This window comes from Mobula hypostoma, chromosome X1 (genome assembly GCF_963921235.1).
Source record: "Mobula hypostoma chromosome X1, sMobHyp1.1, whole genome shotgun sequence".
NCBI classification, from domain to species: domain Eukaryota; kingdom Metazoa; phylum Chordata; class Chondrichthyes; order Myliobatiformes; family Myliobatidae; genus Mobula; species Mobula hypostoma.
In genome coordinates, this window is record NC_086128.1 from 41,038,048 (window position 1) to 41,059,457 (window position 21,410).

The following is a 21,410-nucleotide window of genomic DNA, read 5'->3' on the forward strand; positions in this document are numbered from 1 at the left end:
TTGGTTGGCCCCGTAGAAGCCGTTGTGTCCAAGCGCGCCACCATCTTACCGGAAGTAAGATTCTATGTGTGAAACCAAGAAAATATAATTTGATTCTGCTATGGGTTCGACATGCTTCTCTGTGTTGAAAAACAGCATGAAACTTTCAAGCAGTCAATAAGATGTTAAATAGATATTTGGTTTGTCCATCCATTACTTGAACCACCCCATATAGAACATAGAACATAGAACAGTACAGTACAGGAACAGGCCCTTCAACCCACAATGTTGTGCCAAACCAAATAAATTAGTAATCAAATGGGCAACTTTATGCCTACACAATGTCCATATCCCTTCATTTCCCTCACATTCATCTGCCTATCTAAACATCTCTTAAAAGTCCCTCATGTATCTGCCTCTACCTCCACCCCAGGCAGTGTGTTCCAGGAACCCACTACTCTCTGTGTAAAAAAAACTTGCCCCTTGTATCTCCTTTGAAATGATCCCCTCTCACCTTAAATGCACACCCTCTGGCATTAGACATTGCTACCCTGGGAAAAGATACTGTCTGTCTACTCTATCTATGTCTCTCATAATCTTATAAACCTCTATCAGCTCTCCCCTCAGCCTTCACCACTCTAGAGAAAACAACCCAAGTTTGTCCAACCTCTCGTTATGGCTCATGCCCTCTAATCCACGCAGCCAAAGCCTCAACATCCCTCCTATAATGGGGCTACCAGAATGGTATGCAATACTCTAAATGCGGCCTAACTAGAGTTTTAAAAAGCTGCAGCATAACTTTTGAACTCAATAACTCGACTAAATAAGGCAAGCATGCCACATGTCTTCTTCACCACCCTATTAACTTGTGTAACCACTTTCAGGGAGTTATGAACTTGGACCCCAAAATCTCTCTGGTCATCAACACTTCTCAGGGTCTTGCCTGTAACAGTGTACTGTCTCTTTACATTTGACCTACCAAGGTGCAATACTTCAAATTGGGCTGGGTTAAGCTCCAGTTGCCATTTCTCCACCCATATCCATGTCTCTCTGTGTTTTCTTGTGTTTCTCTGCACCTCTCTGTTAAGAGGCAGCTTTCACCATCTTTTATGTCTCAAAATTGTGCAGCAAGAGTCTATTAACAGCTCACTATCTGTCTCTATTGTAATGATATTAATAGCCCTGTGCTTGGTTATCCAGACTGTCAATCCGCTCTTTGATCTGCTGAGATGTCAATGGGGGAAAGAAGGCATTTTTGACTGGGCAGGCTGATGTGATGTATTCCATGATTTGTGACTTATGGACACAACTAGACTGTGGATTCATCTTGTATTTTCCACTTGTGGAGCAGATGGCCCCATCACTCATTGGCTGAATGGTTCCTGATGACTGTCTTTGGAGGAGAGGATGTCAAAGCCAGGAACCTCTGTTGTAGGGTCAGTGATGAGGTATATGTCAGTCATTGAGTTGGAGATGGAGCAAGAACACATGGAAAGCCACTTATTCCAAAGCTATTGCAGTCTATGGAAAGTAAAGTAATCGAAATCTGTACCCAACATTGACTACAACAAATAAATATCATGCTCAAAATGTCGGAAACAACTCCAGATAAAACCAACAGAATTTTTCTAACAAATTACACATTTAGTGAGATATAGTTATGTCATGAGATCAATCCCAGTCATTTACAGGATGTATAATTGGTGGAGTAATTACCTGGTCATGTCTAAGCTTGTCAGAAATTCTCAAGACACCAGAATGAACTTGTTTTTGTGAAACTTGCTGAGTATGTGTACAGATTGGAGTGCCAGCTCTGAGGCATCTCCAAACCCCATACAGAACAAGTGAAAACACAAACATTATAAAGGATAGATAAAAGCAGTGAATTAACAACCAACTGCATTATTCAGAATACTGTGTTAGAGTGCTAAAATGCCAATGGAAAACATTGTAATTGATTTTTGTGGATGGTACATGTTGATGGATTTATTTCCTGCTCTTCTCTCTCTGCTTCAGCCTGTCAGCACCATCTTACGTGGCAGGGCCCTCGGCAAGGCCATAATGTGGCAGCTTCTGCAAGCCTCAGGTGCAGGCACTCTTCAAGCTTTCCTTCTATACGGTATCCATTTGTAAATGGTACTCCTCTCTCCTCCCCACTCTCACGTAAGATCTCTTCTGCTTTGTGAATTTTAAGATTCCACTTCGAGCAGTTTAATCTGATTCAGTTGCTCTCGTGACTTACAAGGGCTTTTGCATGTCTCTACCGCTCCCTTAGTCTGCTCCCCAGAACCTGTCCTTTCTCCTTTATTGCCGTCTATTCCACAGATCCCCCTGACTGGCTTTGTTGCACGCTTTCAGGAGAATAGTAAGTTTCTGAATTCTTTGCTTGCATACCTCTTGACTAAGTGAATTCCAAACACATTTCAAAGTTGTCATTTGTCATTATAAACTCAATAATTAAATGTAAATAAAATCAATAAAGGCAACCGTGAACTTACTAATTATATCTAATATATCAAGACAGAGAGCTACCTTGGTAGGTCTATTTGTTGGTAACTCTTAAATGTCCCTGATATGACTAGATACATTCAGGAGTTAATTAGGATGAACAATAAATATTGGCTTTCTTGTGACATTCACATCCTATAAATGAATCAAGAAGTATATTAGCAATGTCAAAAGAACAAATATATTAATGGTTTTATAACTCGGTAAACTGTTAAATGGTCACCATGCCCAGGACATTAGTTATTAGATTGAGTGTTCAATTCAATCCAAATTTCTGCTGGTAGAGGCAAAGGAATTATTCAGCTCATCATTTTCTAAATCCACAGGCAGGTTACTAAAAGCAATATTTGATCCACAGTGAAACTGACTTTACACATTTACGTTAGGAATAGATTTTCTTCCTTCAAAAGGTTTTTGATGTGTTACTTTGTTGGACTCGATCTTGCTGGCTGTTGCCAATTTGTTCTGAATGGACCCGTCAGCATTTGTCTATTTAAGCAGTTATTGGATCTTGGACTTCCAACCATGGAATATCAAAAGGCACAACTCCAGAACTTAGTCTGCTGCTAGAGAGTTTCCAGATGAAGAGGTGACTCCTACTACCATTCACCAGCATTATACCAAACGATTACCTCCAGGGCTTAAAGCCAGATTAGATTTCAATGGGTTTGGAGAATGATAGGTTAGGAGATGAAGACGAGAGTAGATTAGCTGTTTTACAAATTATTTCATTTTACATCCATGTCTTTATAAATGTAGTTATTAATGATTATTTGTAAGTGGTTTTGTAATACTTTAGTTACTGAATTTCTACACTCTTAATAGCATACACTTATCTCAGCTACATTCAGAAATGATTGAAATATACTCACAGATCTTACACTTGTCAAAACTGGATTGGGGGTGATGCTGGCATTCAAAGTTTTCACAGAGCACAGAACAGCACAGGAACAGGCCATTCAGCCCACAATGTTGTGCTGAACCAGCTATAAGGCAAATCAAAAACACCCAAAACACTAATGCCTCCTACATACACCATGCAATATGCCTCCACCTTCCTCACATTCATGTGCCTATCTACACAACTCTCAAAAGTCTCTCATGTACTTGCCTCTACCACCATACCAGGCAGCACATTCTGGGCATCCACCACTCTCTGAGTAAAAAAAGTTACCCCTCACATCTCCCTTGCACCTACCCCTCTCAGCTTCAATACATGCCCTCTGGTATTAGACATGTCTACCCTGGAAAACAGATACTCCCTATCGACTCTATCTACGCCTTTCATAATCTTATAAACCCCTTCAGCCTCCGGCACTTCAGAGAAAACAACCCAAGTTTATCAGATGAAGAGATGAAGCAGGATAGCACATGCCCTTTAAATCAGGCAGCATCCTGGTAAACCTCTTCTGCACCCTCTCCAAAGCCTCAATATCCTTCCTATAGTGGGGGCAATCAGAAATGTATGCAATACTCCAGATTTGGCCTAACCAGAGTTTTATAAAGTTGCAACATAACCTCCTGTCTTTTGAACTCAATGCTTCAACTAATAAAAGCTACCATTCCATAAGTCTTCTTAACCACCTTATTGACCTGTGTAGCCACTTTCAAGGAGCAATAAGCTTGGATCCCAAGTGTCTCTGCTCAGCAACACTGTTAAGGATCTTGCCCTTAACAGTGTACTGTCTCCTCACACTTGCCCTACTGAGGTGCAACACCTCACATTTATCTGGGTTAAACTCCATCTGACATTTCTTTGCCCATATCTGCAACTGATTTATGTTGTACCGTATTCTTTGCCAGTCTTCTACACTATCCACAATTCCACCAATCTTGGTATCATCTGCAAATTTACTAACACACTCATCTACATTTTCATTCAGGTCATTTATGTACATTACTATCAGCAGAGGTCCCAGTACAGATCCCTGCGCAACTCCACTAATTACAGACCTTCAGCTCGAATAAGTCTTTGAGATAGTGAGATTGGCGTTCTGCATTCAACCAGATATGTGCGGCCATGGGAATAATGTGAGTGTGACTCTGGGCAGAGGCATTGGGTCAGCAAGACCAGGACCATTGCTTACAAATGATTCACCAAGACCCCATTAGTGAGTGTAAAACTAGTGGAAAAGGAACAAAAATAAAAACATTTCAGAAGTGTTCTTCAACTGAAATGAGTAATGGATTTGCACAGATGAATTTATTTCATTACCTGAGTTTCATACTGTAAATGTAAAAAAATTCAGTTCAATCAGCTCCTTTTGAAGCCCCATTTTTTTTCTTACCAATGTAAAACTCGTTAAACATATGTTTAGAACATAGAACATAGAACATTTAACATTACAGTACAGTACAGGCTCTTTGGCCCATGCTGTAGTGCCAATCTTTAAAAATACTCTAAGATCAATCTAAACCTTCCTTTCTTCATTTTTTCTAACAAGCATTTGCCTATCTGAGAGTTCCTTAAATGCCCCTAATGTATCTGTCATTTCTCTAAAGTTGCAGATGAGCTTCCAAATAATAAATACAAGCAGCATAACTGTTTATATATAAACACAAGAAATTCTGCAGATGCTAGGATCAGGAGGTTCACAAAAATAATTCCAGTATTGAATGGCTTGCCATATAAAGAGTGTTTGATGGCTCTGTGCCTGTATTCACGAGAATTCAGAAGAATGAGAGGTGTCCTAATTGAAACCTATTGAATGGTGAAAGGCCTCAACAAAGTGGATGTGGAGAGGATGTTTCCTATGGTGGGAGAGTCTAAGACCAGAGGACACAGCCTCAGAATAGAGGGGTGTCCTTTTAGAATGGAGATGAGGAGGAATTTCTTTAGCCAGAGAGTGCTGAATCTATGAAATTTTTGCCACAGGAAGCTGTGGAGGCCAAGTCTTTATGTATATTTAAGGCAGAGGTTGATAAATTCTTGATTGGTCAGGGCACGAAGGGATATGGGGAGAAGGCAGGAGATTGGGGCTGAGAGGAAAATTAGATTAGCCATGATGAAATGGCGGAGCAGACTCGATGGGCCAAATGGCCTAACTCTGCTCCTATATCTTATAGTCTTATATGCCTGACCTGCTGAGTAACTCCAACAGTTTGTTAATGTAGGACTGTTAAAATGCAAGGCGTAGCCAACTGCAGGCTTTCGTCTCGATCAAACACCCTTCCAACTTAGAAATTGCCCTCCCTCATTGGTAGGTCTCTCCAAATCATAGAAGCAGAGGAAGTAGCTGTAGGAGTAGGCCATTCAGCCCTTCAGGCTTCCTCTGCTATTCACCTTGATCGTGGCTGAGGTTTAGGGGGTGCAATTGCATAGTAAGGATTTCGAACCCTGCTGCTCATTATTCTCTTGTTTACTGTGACTTGGTTTAAATGCTGTAAGAACAAACTTCTGCAATGCTCAAGCTTACCAACAATTATTCCACGTTCTGATTTTGATCCTTTGCTTTCAGTCACTGAGTGTCCACCCCCACCTCCTCCTCCTGACTACATGCTTGACTTCGAAGAATGTCCACCCCCACCTCCTCCTATAGACTACTTAGATGACCATCACTTGATACCACCCAACTACATCGAGAAAGGTAATGCTGGGGTTTTGTTTAGTTTCCATAACATTCATTTTCTTCTAAATGCAGAACCAGAACCAGAATCAGGTTTATTATCACCAGAATGTGATGTGAAATTTGTTAACTTAGCAGCAGCAGTTCAATGCAATACTTAATCTAGCAGAGAGAAAAAATAACAAATAAAATTAAACATAATAATAATAAATAAACAAGTAAATCAATTATGTATATTGAATAGATTTTTAAAAAGTGCAAAAAACAGAAATACTGTATATCAAAATGAAAAGTGAGGTAGTGTCCAAAGCTTCAATATCCATTTGGGAATCGGATGGCAGAGAGGAAGAAGCTGTTCCTGAATTGCTGACTGTGTGCCTTCGGCTTCTGTACCTCCTACCTGAATAAAGGGCATGCCCTGGGTGCTAGAGGTCCTTAAAAATGGACGCTGCCTTTCTGAGACACCGCTCCCTGAGGATGTCCTGAGTACTTTGTAGGCTAGTACCCAAGATGGAGCTGACTGGATTTACAACCCTCTGCAGCTTCTCTTGGTCCTGTGCAGTAGCTCCCCATACCAGACAGTGATGCAGCCTGTCAGAATGTTCTCCATGGTACAACTGTAGAAGCTTTTGAGTATATTTGTTGACGTGCCAAATCTCTTCAAACTCCTAATGAAGTATAGCCGCTGTCTTGCCTTCTTTATAATGGCATCGATATGTTGGGACTAGGTTAGATCCTCAGAGATCTTGACACCCAGGAACTTGGAACTGCTCACTCTCTCCACTTCTGATCCCTCTATGAGGATTGGTATGTGTTCCTTCGTCTTATCCTTCCTGAAGTCCACAATCAGCTCTTTCGTCTTACTGACATTGAGTGCCAGGTTGTTGCTGCCTCACCATTCCACTAGTTGGCATATCTCACTCCTGTATGCCCTCTCGTTACCACCTGAGATTCTCCCAACAATAGTTGTATCGTCAGCAAATTTATAAATGGTATTTGAGCTATGCCCAGCCGCACAGTCATGTGTATATAGAGAGTAGAGCAGTGGGCTAAGCACACACCCCTGAGGTGCTAATGATATTTTACATCACAATTGCTGTATTTGTAAAGTGAATTAACAATTAGCAAGATTAATCTAGAGCAGAGGTTTCTGACCTTTTTTATGCCATGGACCCCTATCATTAACCATCATGTCGGTGGACCCCAGGTTGGGAAGCTCTGATCTAGTGTTTGTCCAGTGGTAAATAAGTACTGTAGTAGATAATTGATGATCTATTTCATTTATATTCATATTTCCATAAGTATAAACTCTAGTCGTTCAACAGTAATGCAAGCTGAAAGTGTTTATTAAGGGCTAGGTAATTAGATTTAAATGTTGTTGGTTTGGAGGCCACTTTCAAGTAAAGCCCCACAGAATGCATATGGACCTGGTGCAGTGTTGACTTAAAATGTTTCACTGGACTGGCTGTTACCTTTTTTTTTGCTTTATCATCATTCCTTCCCCCAGCCCACTTCCCTCCCCATTCCCCAAAACCTTCACATCCCTGGCTTCTTAAATTTAATGCTCTTCTATTTTTCCCTGGGTGCCTTTGAAATTTACATCAATTTAGCTTCTTCCCAGAAAAATGTTATTGATGTCTCTTTATGTGTTCCCATTAACTATAGTACACTTCTGCTTATCCTTGCCTGAATCCGCCTTGTAAAATTAAAGTTAGTTATAAAAACTATCTCCTATCTATTTTGCCTGTCTGATTAATACAGAGTTTATACTAATAACATACCTTTCTCTGCCATAGAATAACACATTAGAACGCAAAAACAAACTGGATTCAGGCAAGACAGTATCAGCAGTAAAGCTTTTTTTCTGTGTTAGTGAAGGTATCTTTTGTGCAGATATTTCTGCTTCAATTTACCCTGGCTGGTTTCTTGAATCAATACTTTGTGTCACACAACACTTAAATATTCTTCTGCTTTCCCCCATCACCCCAACCCCCAACTCTCTTCACACCTCAGTTGTTGCACTCTTTGCCTACAAAAAGAGCTGTGAAGAAGATTTGACGTTTGAAGAAGGAGAAATTATCTATGTCATCAAAAAGAATGAAAATGGATGGTATGAAGGTGTCATCAATGGTATAACTGGTTACTTTCCTGCAAACTATGTACAATTGATCAACTAACACAATGAGCCACAGGAAGGCCTTGTAAGAATCACCAGCAATTGGTGGAATTAGTCATGTAAAACAATCCATCTGTTTAGTTTATCCATGTAAACTTTCCCCTAGAAGGAGCATTAGTGTTCTTTATATTTTATGGGCAAGGTTGATGCCTCTTATATTTTTTAGCTGACTGATGTCTATAAATTACAAATGCCACTTAGCACAATGAAGCTTGTTTGCTTGCTGTTCCATTCTCAATGTTTCTGTTTTCCAAGCATGAGATAATCTTTGAATGGTGCAGAGTGATTATAAACTCTAAGCCAATAGCAACCTCACAATAACTAGGACATTAATCTGAACTATACTTTCTCTTTTAAGGACAAAGTGACAGTGTGTGATACCACCTGTTTATTCTATATCTATAAAGTCAGGTCTGTAAAAGGTTAAAAGAGAACGCTGTGTCACATGGTCCTATAAAATACACTGAAGAAATGAAGATCTTTGTCTTTTAGTATATACAGTGGATTCCGGTTAATCAGGGCCAACTCTTAAACACCAAAAAGTAATTGAGTAATTGTCATTTGTGTGGCCATTAGAAACTACAACATGCTTAGAGTGAGCAGTTTTTAAATAGTGTCAGTTGTGTGTATTTGTGTTCAAAAAGCAGTCATTTTTGTCGCTGATAGTTGGTGAGGAATAAGCAGTAAGACAATTCAGAACTGTTTTACTTACTGAAGTTTCAAGCATTCAGGCTTGGAGATGAGAGAAACAGCCAGGAGTGAAAATGAAACTATATCACTGCTTCAGCAAGTTAGGACCTATGAAGAATTTGAAGGTATTGACAATCATCTACATACAATGTTATTGATGATTGCATCCTCCAAATCTTCATTTTCATTGTAACATTCAAATACATAATTTGTTACTCAGTTAAACATTAGTTTGTCTTTTTGATACATTTTTAACTATTTCCATGCAACTTAGTCTGATTGGGGCAGTCACTTAATTGGGCAAAATGTAATGGTTCCGATATATTGTATCCCAATTAACTGGAATCCATTGTAATTTGAAATGATAGAATGGGCCATTAAATCCTGGATATTCTAAATACAGTAGTTTGAGTTTGTAAAGGCTGAATGAAGTAACATTATCATTTCAACCCAAAGTGGAAATGATTGGAAATTCTTTTGTCAATCATGCTTGGTTGACAAGAGCTGTAAGCAACCAAGTCTCATTTTATACACATAATTTATATGTTACTATTCTGCACTTATCATAACTTTCTGGAGAAATTACCCTGCTTTTACTGTATTAGGAGGAGATGGTGATATTTCTGAATAAATTGGCTTTGCTGTTTATGATTTCTATGAGCCTTACTCTTCACCTAACCTCCAGCCAATTGACTGGCATATTTTTGTCATCAAATGTTCCACATAATGAAAATATATTCAATGGTGATGTTAGTGATAAATCAAGGTTAAGTATTCCTGTATAGTTCTTCACCATATGAAGTTTTTTGTATCTAGCACATATTAAAGAAAACAAGGTACTTGCACTTATGTAATGCCTTTCACACCTTCAAGATGTTCAAAGCACTTTAAATCCAGCAATCTGCTTTTTGAAGTGTAGTTATTGTTGCAATGCAAGAACCAGAGCAGAACATTTGCATACTCCATGATTGCAAAAATAACAGAAAGATCAAACCAGATAGCTTGTTATATTGAAGTTGGTAGATAAATACATATTAGTCTATGTGCCAGTATTCTGCTGTTGCTATTAAATTTAAGATTTACTGTTGTTTTACAACATTTGTGTCCAGGGAGAACTCCCCAGCAATTTATAACAATGGTGTAAGATCTACTTTTATCTGAGCGGGCTCAATAAACTTGTTAACCCGGTGTAGCAATCGTCAACAACATGCTAGATATTTCTATCTAAGCTATGTGTTTAGTTCTTAGAAATGTGACTTGAACCTAAAAAGCCTTGAATTTCTGAATGAAAAGAACTGAACTTCTTCCACTGAAAGCACAACTTTGATGTGTGTGAATCAGTGTAGAAGTGCATTAGTTTTATCAAGGGAACGTATGTCACCAACAAAGTAGAATGATTTCAGTAAGGGTTAATTCAAGGAAGATCTTAGTACTGATGTAGATTTGTAGCAGTAAGTCTACAGTCTGCAACACATAATGGTAATTTTCAATGGTTAAAAAGTGGAGGCTTTCATTATCCTTGATGTGTAAAAGAACAAGGAAATATTATCCAAAAATATTCAGTTATTTAGCGTACTAGATATTAAGAGTAGCGAATACAAAAAGTTACAAAAATCACATTCTTATATTGAAATACAAAATTATCTAAGTACACATGCTAATTGTTAACCTATCATGATTATTTTACTAAATTTATAACTTTTAATATGCTCTTTAATTAATAAATAAATATTCAAAAATACTCTATTGCAATATCTGTCAGTTTTAATGCATTGCCAGTATTGGGTAAAGTGTGACTGGCTTTAATACTCTTATTAACCAGAGGTGAGCTTTACCTAATGGTTGTTGAAGAGATGGTGAATTCCATTACTGTTAATGTTATCGCTGTTTCAATGATACAATGTTTTCTACATTTTATCTTCAATATCTAGGTTTCCTTTCAGTTAACAGTTTTTTCTCATATTTGTACATTTACTGTGAATTTAATGCTATTGTTATTGAGCAGTCAATAGAAGAATACTTCATTTGGGTTGCCTTCAGTGGCACCATGATCATGTGCAAGAATGGAATTGATAGGGTAATTCTCTGTCACTCATATCTCGACATTGTTCACCACTGTAAGTGAATGGTTTTATTTTATGAAAAAAAATCCTGGCATGAGATCCATCCATTTTTACATATATCCCATCGCAGTCTAATTTTGCTTTATTTTAAAGTGGACTGTAGACAGTGGTGTCGTTGTTTAATTCACTTTCTGGCCTGCCTTGGATGGCCCAGGCTCTGAAAGCAATGGCCCCTCCACCCTGAATTCTCCAACTGACAGATTGTCTAAGCCGCTGACCTGCAGGGGGCCCTTGAATGAATGGCAGTTGGCCCACTGTGAAATGACCCTTCATGACGCCCTTTTTGATGCACTTCATTGCCTGGGCCTCTGTGTGCTTTGCACATCGCTCTGTTTGGTTCCTAATGGCTGACAGGGTGCAACAATTGCCAACAAACACTTCTGTGTTTCTGTTAGGAGAAAGATATATTTCTTTATAGTACAAACTAAAATGTGAATCATCTTTCTTTCCATATTTTTGGCTACTTTTACTTTTCTGTCTTACTGATCACCTGGTGAAACGGAATGTAATTTTTAAAAATGCGGAACTAAGACAAGGCCAACAGTTACTGTTGGCATTCTTCCTGTGATTGAATACTGAATACTGCTGCAGAAGATTCATTGTTTTAACTTAAAGGTTAATCTTTGCTAGCCAAAATAATGTTTAGCAGAATATCTTATTGTCATATCAAATAATTACTAGCTCTGTATAGTAAAATTATTTTATTTTTTATATTTGGTTGACTCACTGAAAAATTACTTTGTATCTTTTTATATAACATTTGCAAAATATTCTTTTCTGAACATGTAATTAGATCAATGAGTTATTGCTTATTTATGGTATGCTTTAAAAATAATTGTGACAAATGAAATTAAGGGGAGATTTAATGGTGGTGCATAGAGGAGTAATATGGTGAATACTGAGGTCCTATTTCCCTTAGAAGAGAGACATTTAACCAGGAGCCTTAACCTCAAGTGATTTGGCGAAAGGATTAGTGAGGAGTAGAGAAAAAGATATTTTATTCAACAAGTGGTAAGAGAATTCAAGTTAATGCCTGGAAGTGTGGTGAGGGCAGTCACTCTCACCACACTTGGAAAGTATCAGGAACAAGAGGTGTGAAATGAGACTAAGCTTGTGGAATAACTTGGACTTAATGGATTGAAAGGCCTCTTTATGGACTATTATATATTATGTTTACAACACAGCCCCCTCCTTGCAGTCTTATGTGTGGAGTTATGGCTGGGTGGAACTAGGATACTTGAGTCCTTCAGTAATCGTTAGAACTTCAAGGTTGCAAGTACTATATGTAGATGATTTTTTTTCTATGTGTGCGATTAATGTGGCCGTTCAAAGTGGTCAGAGCTAAATACTTGTGCATATCCCTGTGTCTGTCAAAGGGGTAAAGGCTTCAACAATACAGCTTCTAAGGTTTTCTTTTCTGCTGAGCTAATGGATTTATTGTAACATTTTAATGGTGGCAAAGATTCATATCTTTAAGAACTTGAAATAAAATAAATGCTGTGATTTTGCCAATACAGTTTACAATGTCTATCTTTATATTACACACAATGGCTGGTATGGGGCAACACACACCAAATCCTGGAGGAACTCAGCAGGTCATGTAGAATAACATGCAGCAATGGAATAAAGAATCAATGTAGGCCAAGACCCTTCATCAGGACACGATTTTCTTCTGTCCTATAAATTTTATGATTCTATGAACATACTCGACAGAAATTTTTAGAACTAATGGTGTTTCTCAGAATCAGAATCAGAAACAGAATCAAAATCAGGTCTAATATCATTGCATATGTCGTGAAATTTGTTGCTTTTTTTAATTCAATTAAATAAGTAGTGCAAAATGAGAGCCAAAAATAGTGAGAGTGTTCATTGTCCATTTAGAAATCTGATGGTGGAGGGGAAGAAGCTGTTGCTAGAACACTGTGTGTGTGCCTTCAGGCTCCTGTGTCTTCACCCTTCATGGTAACAAGGCAAAGAGGGAAAGTCCTGGGTGATGGGGGTCCTTAGTGATGGATGCCACACTTTTGAGGTATTGTAAACAACAATAACAACAACTACAGGGTGTCCCAAAGAACTTCCCAGGAATATAATCAATATTAAGTCAGATCATACTTGCTTGTGAGCAGTAATTCATTGGCGACCAGCTGGTAAGTCTCAAGTCTTCGTCACTCTTCTGACTTCTATACACATGCATGTATACGAGCTTGAGATTGAATTGTGATTCATCTGATCCCATTGTTCTGCTGCTGAGCTCAGTACCAAGGCTAATGGTGGATCACTGATCTCCCAAGCTGCAGGCCCAGACCCACTTAGATCTAGGCCTTCAGTTTTATATCAGGGATAGTTAAAAATGCAGCAAGGCTCCAATTATTTATTGACCTGAAGTTAAAAGGTAAGTGCAGCAAAATGGTTTATTTATTTTGCATTTTTTTATTGTGGTAGATACTTGTTTTAGTGAAGCTTTTTTACTTCCTCTTTCAAGATAAACTGACAATTTCAGTTCTAATAATTTCCTGACAGTGGCAGTGCAGAGCTATTATAAATCTCAGAGCCGCCATTATAAAGAGAAACTAGAAACTAGAACGCATTTTGTTTTGTTTATTTTGTCATAAAATTAAGTTGAAAGGTTAATTATATATTATACGAACAGTCATTGACCAATCTTCTAATAAACTATCTGTAGTTCTTAGATGTGATATTTCCAATTTATACTAGGAGTTTATTGGAGGTAATTTTGGATATTAAACCACAGATTAAAACTGTTTTACTAAAATGAATGATAATGCATTGAACAAAAATAATTTGAATGAAGAATAGAATTTGTTTGGATCATTTGTCATAAAACCTTGTTAAACTTTAAGTTTTAATACATCGAGTTTACTCCCTCATTACCTCTGCATTCCAAAACCGAGTTCACATTTTAGATTAGATTAGATCAGATTAGATTAGATTCAACTTTATTGTCATTGTGCTGAATACAGATACAAAGCCAATGAAATGCATTTAGCATCTGACCAGAAATGCAAAGAATAGTGTTATTTACAAAATAACTGTGAATAAAAAAAGTGCTACAGCAGACAAATGTAAAAGTACTGAGACAGAACAATATGGGTGCAATACCGCTTAGTGCTGTGATGTGAGGTTCAGCAGTGCCACAGCCTCAGGGAAGAAGCTCTTCCTGTGCCTTCTAGTGCGGGAGCGGAGGCTCCTGTAGCGTCTACCGGATGGGAGGAGAGTAAAAAGTCCATGGTTAGGGTGAGATGCATCCCTGATAATGCTTTTCGCCCTGCCCAGGCTGCGTTTACACCAGACTGTAGCCAAGGAATTACTTCTCCTTCTTGGGGAGTTCTTCAGGGCTCTTTCCAGTTTAGTTCTGAGGACTGGACTCTTACGTGAGTCATGATATTTGAGGTGTTAGCTCCATGTCTCAGAAACATACAGGGGGGTAGCAATCATTGTTATTTTGTTTATTATGAGTTTTGTGCAGGCTTTTAGGACATGATCTTCAAACCAGTTTTTCTTCAGATGGCCAATTGGCTGTGCTGAAAGAGAATGTCATTATGATTTTTTTTGTCAAATACGCTTATCAGAAAACTACAGTCCAGTAAATAAGAATACAGCTGTTTGAACTTTCAAAGGCAGAAATGCTTGAACTTTAAATTTTCTGATATTCCAAAGATTTTCTAATCAAACAGTCTATTAATATGTTGCTAACCATCTCATTGATAATGACAAGAACACTTCATAATCATAAATCAATCAGAAAATGCTGGAAGTTTTGATAGGTTAGATATGATCAGTAGAAAGAGAAACAGAATCACCAATCTGACATGTTGATTCCCATTTCTGTGCCGATGCTATTTAACCTCCTGAGTACTCTCAGCATTTTATGGATTTAATTTTAGATTTCCAGCATCTGCATTGACTTTTGCATTACTTTATAGTTATGGACCAACGGACTCCTTGCCTTTTCCCTTCATGCTTCTTAAACCTCTGTGTGGTGAATCGGGGCATCATTTATTCCAGTTCCTACCTCTACCTCCTACGGGAGTCATTGGACTGAGACTAATGTTAGATGGAGTATAGAACATTATATTCTCCTTTTGAATGGCTACAATGTCAGAAACAAAAGGTACTGAAAAGCATGAACTGAATGTTTTGGATGACCCACAGGAGAAAATAAGAGTTGTTATCCTTTCAAATTCATGTTTCCAATTGAAACACGCAGGTTTGCCCAACAACAGTAATACAATTGCATTGCATGTTTGTCTTTCTTAAAACAGCACAGACCATCAAATAGATCACATGTTGAACATACCTTTCTATAGTTTAAACAATCCTACCGCGAGCTGTTAACCAATGGAACGTTTACCCTGAGAATCTCATTTTCGTCTTTGAGTTCTGAAGTGAACAGAACTTCTAGAGCACAGTGGTGATGGATATTTAAATTAACCAGCTGTTAACATAGAGGCCTGAACTAACAATTCAGAGAGGTGGTTCGAATTCCATCAGGGCAGCTGTGAAATTTTAAACTCAGTCAATAATCTTGCATTAGGTAAAGCACCTAAAGGCCAGAAGGGCCTGTTCCATGCAGTATCTCTAAATAAAAATAAAAATAAAAAACAACTTTCCTCTGGGCCATGAAGGTCCTTCAGTGGAGAAAACCTGCCCTCCTTAACTGACCTGATTTTCTGCTACTCCAGATCCATACCATGTGGCTGAGAGTTAAAATATCCTCTGAAACACACACTCAACTGTTCATCATCACCTTCTGAGGTGCAGTCAGTGATGAGCTATAAATGTTGGCCTTGCTAGCAATACCTAGATCGCAAAAAGTGAACAATTCAAATAAAACATCATGGCTCCAGTTTTGACATTGCTTTTTTGTCCAATAAATGAGTAAAAAAAAATCATAAGCTATAGACGAAAAGAGAAAGAGGCAGCAAAGGAATTGAGAATAAAGAGACTGTAGCAATTGAGAATCAGGCAGACTCAAGCCTCCTTTATATTGCAATGCACAATGTCATCAAAATATGTAGGAATAAAGCACTGGTGAAGCTGCAGTCAGGGTTTCACATTGCTTTTTTATGTTGTTTTTTCTTGTCTCCTTTTAAGAAGAATAAGATCCGGATATACAATTCGCCCTAAAACGGCGGAGGCGTAGATGAGACCTCCATGCATAGCTCCAGCTACCCCATTGGAAAAGACATTCTGACCTGCAAGAAAGTAAGGCAAGATAAGTGGATGATCACAGTTCTTGAAATAAAGGAATCAGAACCTGAGAAACTACTCGTGATGATTTTGAAATTTGCATCACTTATTTTTAGAACATCTAAATTCTTAAACATGTATAACCATTGAGATTGCTATGGATGAATTTTGACAGGACATAACTATTGTTTCTTAATTATTTTATGAGTTTGAACACAACAGGTAAATAATTAGGGCCTGAACCACACAATTAATTGGAAGTTTGACTCTTCCTAACAATCACCATGAAATCAATAATTTTATGAAATTGAAAGAGAAAGTACTGGGGATATTCAACATTTGCAACTTACTCTTTGATCTGATGAAACTAGTTTGTCTCAGCTGCAAGAAAAGTTTAGTGAATACGTTCAAAACTTTTACCAGAGCTGAGACAGGTAGTTTTACTTATCTATGCATGGGATATCTAGTCTTGGCAAGTATTACTTGAATGGGACAGAAGGTACAAAAAGGCAAATATAAGCAGCAAAATTGAGTGGGGTTCATCTACCTCACAGTCCTGGGTGGCTCTAGTGCACTGAGTTCTGAGACACAAGTAACTCACATTATTTTCTCATTATGGAACAACAGTTGTACCATTCCTGAGATTTTAAAAAAACTATATTGTGCAAGCTGTGATGGTCATAGTAATAAAGGGAAGCAGCCATAGAACAAAGGTCAAATCTGATATTCAGTCTGTACACAGTATATAGGGACAGTATACAGTAACTAGGGACAGTATACAGACAGGCAAGTGGATAGTGGGTCTGGGCAGAGAAAATTGCACTATCCCATCAATGCAGTTTGAAGGATTGCAGGGTGGTCAGTGCTGCCAATGGCCCATGAGGCCTTATCACTGCCAATATTGGTGGCTCCAAACACAGAAAGATCTGCATTGGAGAAGGAGAGTACTTATAATAATAAGACATAGGAGAATCATTAGGTAATTCGGGTTTGTTGGCCCATTGAGTTTGTTCTGTGTTACATTCATGGCAGATTTTTTAACCCCATTTTCCTGCCTTCTCTCCATAATCCTTAATTCCTCTACCAATCAAGAACCTATCAATCTCTGCCTTAAATACATCAAAGACGGCCTCCCCAACCCTCTGTGGCAATGAATTCTGAAGAAATTCAGTTTTACAAGGACACCCCTTTATTCTGAGGCTATGCCCTTGGATGCTACACTCTCCTACTAATGGAAGTATCCTCTCCACATCCACTCTGTTCAGGCCTTTCTGTATCCAGTAGATTTCAAATGAGATCCCTCTTTATCCTTCTAAACTCTATCGAGTTATCGGCCTAGAGTAATCAAATGCTCCTCGAATATTAATCCTTTCATTCCTGAGATTATTTTTCTAAAGCTCCCCTGGACTCTCTCTAGGGCCTGCACATCCTTCCCAAGATACCAGAACCAGAGTTACTCACAATACTCCAAGGTGATCTGACCAATACCTCATGAAACATCAATAATACATCCTTACTTTTATATTCTAGTTCATAATCTTGTAAGATCATTTTCGATTTTGTGTATGCAAACACAGGGAGACATGTAACCAACACTCTTTCTTGACTAGCATAGACTCAGTGGAATACTCACCAGTGAGGTAAAGGTTTTTCACGGAAGTTTTTGCTCTGATAGAGGCTAAGACTTCAGGTGTGTACCGAGCAAGGTCCTAGTTGATACCATACATCTCCCCACGAGGAGCAGCCAAATAGTATTGATTAGTGAGTGCAGTTGCAGCTTTGAAGTATTCAATCTAGAATTTGCACATATATATATTAAATAATTAAATCTCACTGGTATGACTGCATTGGCTTTCATTACCAGACAAGTTTGTTAAAAAATGTCACATTACCATCATATTGGTGAGCAAATATGACCATAATGTGACATTATGGTGCTGCTGCTAGTAGAGCCCCTTCTTCTCAGCTCAAGTGAACCAGATTTAGTCCGATATCTGGTGCTCACAGCATCCTAGTAAACCTCTTCTGAATCATCTCAAAGTCTCCACATCCTTCCTACAATGGGGTGGCCAGAACTGCATGCAATACTCCAAGTGCAGTTTTATATAAATACATCATGACTTCCCGATTCTCAGACCCTATGCCTCTAGTAATGAAGGTAAGCAGAGAGGGCTGAGATGCTCAGTCAGTGGTATGGTGGCTAGGTTAATGGACAATCATCCAGGAGTCATAGGCCAACGGCAGACATGAGTTTGATCCCTGACAATTCAAAGTCAAAATTGAGCTTATTGTCATTTGCAGCTGGGCTATTTAAAATTAGAGCCATTAAATGAATCTAGATCAACTTTAAAACAACCAGATTATTGTGCTATCCCATCCATTTCACTAATATCCTGGCCTGGTCTATATGTGTCTCTACACCCTCTGACATGATGGGGTCTTTATTGCAGTGGTCCTCAATCACCAGGCCACGGACTGGTACCGGGCCGCGAGGAAACGATGCGAGTCAGCTGCACCTTTCCTCATTCCCTGTCACACACTGTTGAACTTGAACATAGGGTTGCCAACTGTCCCGTATTTGCCGGGACATCCCGTATATTGGGCTAAATTGGTTTGTCCCATACGGGACCACCCTTGTCCCGTATTTCCCCCGCTAAGGTAGAGCGTTCCTATGAAACCGTTCATGCCAAAATGGTGTAAAGAGAAGAAGCAATTACCATTAATTTATATGGGAAAAATTTTTGAGCTTTCCCAGACCCAAAAAATAACCTACCGAATCATACCAATTAACACATAAAACCGAAAATAAATAACACTAACATATAGTAAAAGCAGGAATGATATGATAAATACACAGCCTATATAAAGTAGAAATAACGTATGTACAGTGTAATTGGGAAGATTAAGCCAAAGCCGATTTGTGGGGAAAAAAATCGGCACGCACACGCATGCGCACAGAAGTGCCCGTGCAAGGCTTCATGGTCATGGTAGTCCTTCTCGGGGTAAACCCAACTGTCCCGTATTTGACTGCTACTTTTGTCCTTTATTTGGGAGTGAGAAGGATGGCAACCCTAACTGTAACAGACATGTTGGGGTGAGTTTAACCCTACTTGAACACCCCCACCCACCCGGTCCACAAGAATATTGTCAATACTAAACTGGTCCGCTGTGCAAAAAAGGTTGTGGACCCCGGCTTTATTGCACCCTAAATGTTGCAGTGAGGCATTCAATTCATCAGGTGATGAACAATTAATACTGGCCTTACCAGCAACAAGTTAAAGAAAAAGCATCATAATTATACCTTATCCTTCAACTGTGGAAATAAATCTATGGCCCAGTCTAATAGTTTCCTGGCAATGTCCATCTTCCATTTTTCATAATCTGCTCCTCTATTTTTTACTCTTTTGTCCTTCCATTCCTCGAACCACTCATAGCGAGCTATGGTCAGAATTGTCATGCACGAATTTCCTGACAACCAGAAACATGTGCAATTATTCTCAGCAAACACAGGACATTTTGAAAATGCTGGAAATCCAGAGTAACACACAAAAAATGCTGGAAGAATTCAGCAGGTCAGGCAGCAACTATGGACAGGAATAAAAAGCCAACATTTTGGACTGATATCCTTCATTAGTACCCTGGAAGGGCCTTGGCCCGAAATGTCAGCTTTTTATTCCTCTCCATTGTTGCTGCCCGATCTGCTGAATCCCTGCAGTATTTGTTGTGTGTTACATTTGTTCTCCAGATAGTGTGTAAAGACCAAACATTAAAACCTGTCACTATCATCTGAAGCAATTCCATCCATTACTGCCCATTTAATCAAAAGTCAAGCCTACGTGTGTTCATCTGCATTGTTAGTGTGAGAAAATCTCTCACCCTTGAATGCGTGTCTGAAGTAACATTCAGTCACCTTTAGAACTGGGAGGGAATAAGATATAAATAGAAAGATAATATAATGCCAAATAGTGCCAGTACATAACGAATGCTGGGATGTCCAAAAATGTCAACACTTTTTGGTGCCTGCACTTATGTCCCTGTGATGACAATTATATCAGATCTGTTTAAATCTTCTTGTGCTGTTACTTTATTACAAATGTTGTGGCTTCATTTGCAACACCTTTGTAATAAAATAGCCCAATTAACAACATAAATACTTGTAAATAATTGCTATTGCAAAGCATAACTCAGGAACGACAAAAGTGGGAGCTTGAATATTTGAGTACTCCAGAAATTATAGGTGGTTTTAATCCATATAAAAAGAAAGAAAATGAGTGAAAACAAAGAAAGATTCCTTACCACGGGAGAATTATAATGGTGAACAAAGAAATGGAAGAGTAATTAAACAAAAATTGTCCAAAAACATCAAAAAGGCACAAGTAAATTGATAGAAATGTTGGAGAACAGGGTTAAATTAAAAGGAGGAATTTAAGGAAATTACAAAGAGTAAATATGATAGGATCAACTTTATTCACCATATATATCTACATGTATTAGGAACTTGTTGTGGTGTGTTAGTGCAGCATGCAACAAAAAACAACTTTCAACAATAAAGAATTAAGGTATATAAAACATAAAGATAGAGGTTAAAGTGCAGATAAAACATACATAAAACATACATAAATAAAAAAGAGCTAGAGGAATTAACAGGGCTGAAAGGCAATACACTGCCAGGGCCTGATAGTTTGCATCCTGGAGAACTGACAGAGGTAGCCATGGATGCATATTGTCATCTCCCAAAAACTGGAGGGTGGCAGATGTAACGGTAACATTAAAACAGAGAGAACACTTGGCACTTCAGGCAGGGAACATGCTGGAGTCAATTATGAAAGATTCGATAACAGATCATTAAGAAAATATAAATTAGATTAGATGAAATGATCAGGGATTTATGAAAGCCAGATAGTGTTTAACCATCCAATGGATGTCTTGAGAATATTACTGTTAGAATTAATATAAAAGAATGACTGTGTATAGTACATTGGAATTTTCAGAAGGCCTTGCATTAAGTCTCACATGAGCAGAGAGTGTGCAAAATTAAAGTACATGAGATTATGGATAGTATACTTGTATGAATTAATGAACTGGTTGACAGATAGAAAACAGAGACTAATAATAAATGGTAATTTTTGGGGGTAGGCAAGCAGTGAGCAGTGCAGT

General features: G+C 38.4%; 1 protein-coding gene and 1 pseudogene across 3 annotated transcripts in view; one reads left to right on the plus strand and one right to left on the minus strand.

Moving 5' to 3' along the window:
* LOC134340276 (abl interactor 1-like) overlaps nt 1–9,284 on the plus strand; it is a 40,792-nt gene extending 31,508 nt beyond the window's left edge. The window contains exons 8-11 of one of the 3 annotated variants that reach the window (XM_063037312.1): nt 1,996–2,142; nt 2,255–2,344; nt 5,946–6,074; nt 8,067–9,284. In XM_063037312.1, the coding sequence (XP_062893382.1) occupies nt 1,996–2,142; nt 2,255–2,344; nt 5,946–6,074; nt 8,067–8,230 (530 nt within the window). In that variant the 3' untranslated portion in view covers nt 8,231–9,284. The remainder of the gene's footprint in view (nt 1–1,995; nt 2,143–2,254; nt 2,345–5,945; nt 6,075–8,066) is intronic. The other 2 variants (XM_063037313.1, XM_063037314.1) reach the window with 2 other exon arrangements.
* A 4,597-nt stretch (nt 9,285–13,881) lies between these two features.
* Nucleotides 13,882–21,410, minus strand: part of LOC134340639 (all-trans-retinol 13,14-reductase-like) — a 41,042-nt pseudogene continuing 33,513 nt past the window's right edge.